The sequence below is a fragment of the Malaya genurostris genome, chromosome 1, assembly GCF_030247185.1.
Source record: "Malaya genurostris strain Urasoe2022 chromosome 1, Malgen_1.1, whole genome shotgun sequence".
Lineage (NCBI taxonomy): Eukaryota > Metazoa > Arthropoda > Insecta > Diptera > Culicidae > Malaya > Malaya genurostris.
In genome coordinates this window covers 93942709-93951625 of record NC_080570.1, presented here as the reverse complement: position 1 = coordinate 93951625, position 8917 = coordinate 93942709, and the positions used below count along the sequence as shown (strand labels likewise).

At 35.9% G+C, this 8917-nt stretch overlaps 1 protein-coding gene across 1 annotated transcript; it reads left to right on the top strand.

The window, feature by feature from the left end:
* The first annotated feature begins 2744 nt into the window (after window positions 1–2744).
* On the top strand, window positions 2745–4602 carry LOC131425103 (proteasome activator complex subunit 3). The gene is made up of 4 exons (XM_058586698.1): window positions 2745–2919; window positions 3216–3353; window positions 3412–3855; window positions 3915–4602. Exons 1-4 carry the CDS (start codon window positions 2890–2892, stop codon window positions 4056–4058), a joined length of 756 nt encoding a protein of 251 aa, XP_058442681.1. The 5' UTR covers window positions 2745–2889; the 3' UTR covers window positions 4059–4602.
* The last annotated feature ends 4315 nt before the right edge of the window (window positions 4603–8917 follow it).

Sequence of the window (8917 nt, the reverse complement as noted above, 5' to 3'; positions counted from 1 at the left end):
TCTAGAAGCTGACTTGTGTACATTTTACGAACTGAAAGTTTGTGTATCTTCCCGTGAGAGCATCGGAATTTGCCTACGAACTCTTCATCAAAATTCAAAAGAATGGATTGAAGAACGAAGTCTCCGGATCACTGCCTCGAACGCTTATCAACTATTCACGTACTATGTATCACAAACTTGTAAAGGGAAAGACTGGAAACGAAAACTGACAAAACTTATTATTCCTAAAGAATTCAACTCACCTGCGATTGATCACGGTAAAAAATGTGAAGCAAAAGCAATGCTTGCATACGAGAAATCCACGGGAAATCCACAAAGTTTCACGGTGTGGATTAGTCATACCACCGCGTATGCCTTGGATTGGATGTTCTCCAGATGGTTTGGTTGTTGAGGAACGGAAAATAATTGAGATAAAATGTCCATTTGTAGGAAAAACCTTAGGAATTCGTGATACAATTGAAAATTTGCCGTATATAATTAAAAACACCTCGATACTTCGTAAAAATCACCAGTACCATGCCCAGGTACAACTAAATATGTTCATTCTTGAATGCACTTCAGCAGATTTTGTTATTTATTCTGAATTTGACGAACAGTGTTACATCATTAATATTAATTATGATGATGAATTTGTTGTAAATATGATAAATAGCTTGAAAGAGGTGTACTTTAATGTTTATTTGAAAAACCTTTGCACACTGAAGAATTAAAACGAATTATTAAAACAAAACGAACTAAAATCTTTTATTTGACAATATCGGATTCGATAAATTAACAATTGCACAAGCAATAATCATGAGTTCATCTAATACAGGAACAAATCTTGAGTCTACCTTAGAATTAAAAAAACGAAAATATTCTTATTCGCTGAATAGCGCGTTCAACGTGTACCCGTGCTGCTGCAATGGAGATGTTAAGAGTTGCATCCATTCTGCTTAACTGCTTCGCTGGGGCATGTAGAAATGGGGGTCTGACAAGTTTAATGCCTTTTTGTTCGCACTCTTTTCCAATCATGAAACCCTTGTCCGTCATCACTGCTTGACCTGGCTTGAACCGATCTAAAACCTTCTCCTCTAAAACAATTTGTTTGTCAGATGTTTTACCTCCATATCCTGCACTAATATAAATTATGCTTCCACCAGGTGACACACCCACCAAATATTTTGCCGTCTCACGCGATTTATAGTGCGAATATGTATTTATTCTGCAATGCAAACACTTGGGTTTCATTATTGAAATTTCAGTGCAGTCCAGCACAGCAACAACGTCTTCAAAATCAGGCCTAAAGTAATAGGGTGTATTGTTAGCAATTTGCTTCTCAGAAGGCCAGTATATAAGCGGTTTGAGAGCAGCACTCAGGTATGGTAAAGTTCTGTGGAAACAAGACGAAATCGTTTGAGAGTGCAAACGAAATATACCCGATATACACCGAAATGTTAGATTAGTTTTTAGTTTGATAAAAACAATCAGTACTTCTTCTTCTAAGCTAACTGATGAATGAGGTTTGTCGCGGTATTGTTTCAAAAGCATAATAGCTTTGACAATGGAATCCAACATGATACGCGATTTCAGCCCCGTCCAAGCTAACAATTCGTCATCGTTCTCAAAGGAAATCGCAAGAGTTCGTTTCAGATGAAGGTTTTTCAAATCAATGCTATCAACTTGAATGTGCTTTTCAACCATGACGCGTGCTACTTCATTGAATTCTTTGCCAGAATTTACTTCAGGTGACACAGTTCTTGCCTTTTTTCGTTTTTCAGGATTCTGCCGATTTGAGGCACGGATTGAGCGACAATCAATCAGTTTTTGTTTTAGTTCCGTAGTAGGAACACAAGGCAAATTTGTGTCGGGGATGGCAGAAGGCCTGAGAATTAATCTCTGTGTGGTACGGTTCATGCCTGAGAACAGAAACCAAGTTGCATTTGTCTGAATTTGAGCTTAAACGTATTTAATACTTACTTGGGGGAAAGAAATTTACTGCAGAGAAATGTGAACTACACACACGAGCAGTTTTCGTTGGCTCGATTTTGATTCTGAGTCGTTGCAACCATGTCATGTATCGTTTTTTGTCTGACTTTTTAGGGAAGGAATGGAACGATATATCTGGTCGATATCTATTTTTGCAATCTGAAACATAACACATCGTTCGGCTCATCGACTTTTTTGTATTGTTGTTCTCATCAACAAAATCAGGAAATCTGTTTGCGACCCCATCCGAACAACTTTTCACATCCATGATCTGCAGAATTTAGAGAAGAACAATTGCAAAAAAATCTCGATTACATTGTTTTGTTTTATAATGAATTGGTATTTCATAATGAAATTTCTAAGAAAAATTGTTTTATCATAAAAAATTAAATATTCCCTTACCTATGCGGATTGCTAGCGCCGGGAGAGAAGTTTTATTTTGCTTCTTATTATCAGAATTCCTGTTACGACACACCACAAATCAAGTAAAAAAGGTAAAGCACAAGGCGTTTCAATTTTTACCACCTCAACACGCACAACATCACATAAAAAACCAGAGAATTAATAAATTTTATTTTAGCGAAAAAAAGTCTTCTTTTGTTTACATCCACTTCACACACAGATTAAACTTTCATAGGTAGCAGCACCGTTCCTTCTAAGTCGCGAATTGAAGTCTAGATGGCGCTTCACGAGAAATAAATTTGCGTTTGATTTTAGTTTGAATCCATCTCTTGCGTACATCCAACCTAGGTGGGGAACAAAAACTTTGCTATCACGTTGTATTTGCAGCTTTTGTTCTGTTCTGTCAGCAAACGAGAAGAAAGCACTGGTTGGTAATTATAGTTGGTTTTGGTTTTCATTGAAGTCGGGAAACCTTTGCCAAGCATTCTTTCGGTTTAAATATTAGCAAAATCATTCGTAATGGGAGAAGGTGACGATACAGCGAAGAAGGTACGTATATGCTTCTTGCAACGCAATATTTGTATTTCTTGATATTGGAATGGCTGCTCTGTGATAATTTTATCGTGTACGACGCTATGTTTTGTACTATGTAAATTATTACACCGTTTTAAGAATTATTCGTCCTAATAACTAGTTTAAATTGGTTTTGGCCATGGATATGTTTTAACATTTTTATCAATAGCAGAAAAAGGTGCAATCGAAATTACAACTACCTAGTTAGGATGCGCGAGAAAAGTTAGGTTAATGTACACTATATGCGCTACAAGTTACATCCTTCATTACAGGTTCAAGACTACAAAGACAATCTAATTAAAAAAGCAGAAGAATTAATTATCAAAGGGTTTCCCGAAAAAATAGTTAAACTCAATGATTTGTTGTCTACTTCCCAATTTGCGGAGCGGAATTTTGCTGATGTCTACCAGGTGAGATATAAATAAGTTTATATTATTATAATCCATATCATATTCTCCGAATCGGCAGGATCTCAACATTCCAGTGCCGGATCCAATTGAACTAAATAATGTGGACATTGAAAAACCTGAATTTGAAGAACCAGGCGCTAAACGTTCACGTATTGATTTATCTACGGTAAGTGGAACGAAAGTCATGGCATTGCCGAGCGGACGTGTTAAATGTAACACTCCCATTTGCGAACTGATCAAAGTCGTCAAGCCGGTCATTCGCTCATTGGTTGAGGATTCTAATCTATTAAAGATGTGGATCTCGTTTATGATTCCCAAAATTGAAGATGGCAACAACTTCGGAGTATCAATTCAGGAGGACACTCTCGCGGAGATCCAGTCAGTCGAAACAGAGGCTGCTGCATTCTTTGATCAAATTTCCAGATACTTTGTTTCGCGGGCTAAAGTAGTATCAAAAGTCGCCAAGTATCCCCATATTGACGATTACCGTCGCGCTGTTCAAGTATGTTTTTGTTCAAGCATCCATTGATACAAATGTTTCATTAATCTTGTATTTACTAGGAACTAGACGAAAAGGAATTTCTTAGTTTATGGCTAGTTCTGAGTGAAGTGAGGAATCGCTATTGTTCACTTCACGACATCGTAATTAAGAACATGGAAAAGTTGAAAAAACCCAGGTCCTCGAATGCCGAAAGTTTGTATTAAACAAGCGTAACGTTGAACCGCCGGACAAGTTGCGGATCCACAACATTATGTTAAGCAGTTCTACTAACTATGTTATTGGAATGAAAGTAGTGTAGACGCAAGGAATACAGAAAAAATCAATTACAATGGACATGGTCATACCAGCAAAAGTAAACATTTTTTTTATAATTAGCTCATTTGAATTTCCTTACTTCAATTTGTTTGTTCTGCGTGATATGTACGCTAGCCTAAATGAATGGTTTTCTGATTCGTACTGAAAAAATAATTACATGTTTTTATTATTACAACAAACATAGAATGGCGGTTCTCGTCTGCTGATAAGACCATTTGAAATGTTTGTTTTACATTAGTTTCCTTATGCGTTTATGAAGTGTGAAAACAATTGTGCAAACAGCACAACTAAAGACAATTATTTTCCATTTATTTTGGCAGCGAAAGCAAATGGAATGTGTTTTCGATTTTCTCTTTAATACTATAGCACTGTCCATGCGATTGATGGTAAACTTATCGTAATTCCAATAAAATATAAATTTTTATAAAGGTATGTTATAACTCGTTATATTCCTTGTCCAAAATAATTTTACATATATATTTTTGCAAAAAGGCATTTTGTTCACGCCTTTTTCTATATCGAAAATTATTCCTATATAAAAAAAACACCCCGTTTCTGTACTCCGATCGAATTGAACTATTTCGATTGAACGTAAGATTAGCTTGATCACAATGCAGAATGCAAATTTTCACACTCTTTTCAATTCGATTGAAATGCAGAATCAGTGAAGATAATAAAAAAAAACCCTTATCCACCTAGTGGTGTGATAATGCCTATCTCTTTCATAACAGTCTCATGAAAATATATTTCATACTTTTATTATATAATTTCGGATACTAATTTTTACACCAATTGATTCAGATTGATTCAAGTAGTTCACAAAAGCATGCTTCAGTGTCCATGTCACACAGTTAGCATCATTTTTCCAAACTAGTGCTTGGCATTTGCGTTGCCTATTCGTATGAGAGTGATGCTAATCTAAAAAAACCCTTCTTAGTCCACTTAGTGGAATTTTCATATATCTTGAAATATCATCGAAATCGAAAAAAAATGTTGATGCCAAAAGTCTTAGAATTGCATGAAACGTCGAGATTTAGTGTCATCTCAAAAAAAAATTTTTTTTTGAAAAAATCGACTTTTTGGGACTCAAAAGTCTTAGAAAGTCAATTTAAAAAAAAAATTTTTTTTTGAAATAACACTAAATCTCGACGTTTCATGCAATTTTAAGATTTTAGGCATCAAAAATTTTTTTTCGATTTCGATGATTTTTCAAGATATATGAAAATTCCACTAAGTGGACTAAGAAGGGTTTTATTTTTAGATTAGCATCACTCTCATACAAATAGGCAACGCAAATGCCAAGCACTAAGTTGGAAAAATGATGCTAACTGTGTGACATGAACACTGAAGCATGCTTTTGTGAACTACTTGAATCAATCTGAATCAATTGGTGTTAAAATTAGTATCCGAAATTATATTTTCAAACTTTAACCGCTGGGCAGCACCCCTTACCCATGTCCGATTTAGCTTAAATTTTGCTTGAGGACTTTTTTCGAGGTGCTTAAACTTTTGAACAGTAGCGCTTTACGAAATTAGAGGTGATCCCAAAATATTGGCACTCTTGTATACATTAGAGCGGTAAAAAACGTGTTTTGTCGGTTACGTCACTTATACCATTACATCTCCGGAACCAAAAGTCACAGCCATTTGGCCTTCGAACTTGATCAATGGTCCGATAGTAGCTTTCAAACGAGCATAAGTTTGTTAATGTCGGTTCAGCCATCTCTGAGAAAATTGAGCGCGTGTAAATATCTTCTAAAAGTGCACACATACAGAATGAGCCATTCTTGTTTTCACTCGAATGAATTCGAACACGACTCGTTTGCCACAAAATATTCAAATATCAGAAAACTTCTTCAAAATATTCAAATATCAGAAAACTTGCTAAGCCTGTATGAAATCAGTCCAATTCTTGTGATTAACCATATGCGAAACGCTAGAATGTATGCCAGTTTAGCTTCGGAAGATACGTGTATTCGAACGTCATTGGTACGAACGAAAAGTCCCATTCTCGTTTAGAGACGAATGGACGAAATGCCGGGGTTTTTATTCGTCAGTTTAATGTTGCGAATCAACCGTTCGAACACATTGAAAAAAGTTCAACCGTTTTCAACAAATTTCTTTTTGAATCTAAAGGTGATTCGCAATTAAATTATAAATTTGTGTTTTGCATAAAACGTTTAGAAAGCATAGCAGTAATAGTAAAATGCTCTTTTTTTCTGGCGATTTTTCGAACATAGTCTACATATTTATTATATTGTTAAATTATGCATTTAATATAGAATAAAGCGCGTTCACCCATGGCGTATTTTACATAAAGTACCTTATAGATAAGATAAAATTTGATACGTAAAAACTTGGAACCGCGCAAATATTCGAAGGCTCGCCAGAAAAAAAAACAAGCGTTTCACTATAACCTTTCTAAATGTTTTATTGAAAAAACAAATTTATCATTTTATTGCAAATCACCTTTACATTCGAAAAGAAATTTGTTCGAAATCGGTGAAACTGTAGACATACATTGAACGGTTGATTCGCAATATTAAACTGACAAATCCAAACCACGGCATTTCGTCTATTCGTATGTAAACGAGAATGGGACTCGTACGAATGATGTTCGAATACACGTATCGTTCGAAACTGAACTGGCAAATATTCTAACGTTTCACATATGGTTAATTACAAGAATTTGAGTGATTTCACCATAACTTAGCATTTATTTGAAGAAGTTTACTGATATTTAAATATTTTGTGGCAAACGAGTCGCATTCCAATACACTCGAGTGAAAACAATAATTTATTCGTATTCGTTCGAAAGTATCCGTTCGTCGTACGGTTGATACGGACGTAAACGAGAATGATGATGATGGAATACATGACGCGGTGTGTATTGTAGATCTGTCGGATGTGTTTCCACGGACTAATTCACTAATTCACTGAAATTTTTTTTGTGTATCTCAACTGGAACAATGCGAGCGTTCTTTTTTGACTCTGTTTTTGCGGTTTTCAAGTGCTATTAGCAAGGATTTGTTCCCGTTCTATTTCCATCGATTTTGTTATCGTTCTGGAAGGTAGTGAAACGTTTTTAAAGATCGCGGCTAATAGTCGAGTAGGTGAGTAGGTAGTTTTTCCAATGTATAGTAAATTTGAAATTTAAACAGATTTTTGAAAAATTTGTTCTAGCTTTTATATCTGTTATCTGTGATTTTACTGATTAGGGATTTTTTAACCAAAAGACCAACGGTTCGGGGGAGATGCGTATTGTATCGTCAGAGTGGAATGGTTTTATCTTCCAGTTTAAACAAATTAGCGCAAGGTTTATGGCTCTCGATTGGGAGCATTTCCACTGTTGTTTTTATGGATGCTAATTTATGAGTGTAACACATGGATCAATAAGTCCCGAGACTAAAGCAGAGATGGCGCTCGTAGTAAACCAGTAACCACGTCTTTCTAGAGTACTAATCTTTGCTTGAAACGGGTCAAAATTTTAAGTCGATCCGACCAGAAACAGCTGAGTTATCGAGGTTGGAGTAAGTCGTTTTGTAGTTTGTTTGAAAAATGGAAAAAACCGAGTTTTGATAAAACATTGTTTTTTAATGGATAAAAACACCGTGCAAGCGAAACAATGGATTGAAAAATGTAATCCGGACTCTTGTCCTTCAAAAACAACGATTTGTCGGTTATTCGCCGAGTTTAAACGTGGTCTTACCGACACAAATGACGCGGAACGCTCGGGTAGACCTATGGAAGCCGTTACACCGGAAAATGTGAGTGAAGTGACAAAAATTATAATGAAAGATCGTAAAGTGAAGCTCCGTGAGATTGCTGAGATGACACAGATATCATATGGAAGTGTATTTACTATCCTTCATGAAAAAATGAGCATGAAAAAGGTTTTTTCCAAGTGAGTGCCGCGATTGCTTTCGATGGAACAAAATGCACCCTGCCACAAGTCGATGAAAACAATGGCGAAATTGAACGAATTGGGCTTTGATCTGCTTCTCCACCTCCCATACTCGCCAGATTTTTGCCCCCAGTGACTACTGGCTCTTTGCTGATCTTAAAAAAATGCTCCAGGGAAAAAGATTTGGCTCAAATGAGGAGGTCATCGCTGAAACTGAAGCTTATTTTGAAGAGAAAGATAAATTTTTTTATAAACATGATATTGAAAAATTGGAAAAACGTTGGAACCATTGTATCACCCTAAAAGGTGATTATGTTGATGGATAAAAAAAAATTTGCAAAAAAATGTTGTTTCCATTGTTAGTCTCGGGACTTATTGATCCATGTGTTATTACTAGTAGAATTCAATCAAGACAACTCGGGTCTGTTTTATCCAGAACTATGAGGTGTGACAAGTAATGAGACTGATTCCATAAAAACCGTATATTATAAAATTATTTTACAACTTTACCTCACTCTTTAAAGTAGTCCTTTTTAGCAACTATACAACGTTTCCTTGTTTCGTAACATTTCTGGAACACTTTGACTGGGATATTAACGAGTACTTTCGTCACGACCGCCTTGACATCTGTAAGCGAATCAAAATTAGTTCCTTTGACCACCGATTTTGTCCTAGTGAACAAAAAAGTCACAGGGTGACATACCGAGCGAATGCTTGCTCTTGAGAAGCAACGCAACACATAAGTTTTGACGACACAGCAGACGAACTAAGCATGCTAGAGCGACGGTAAATAATTCAATAGAGTCAATGGAGTCGAGGATGCCGGGGAATGGGAGAAAAATG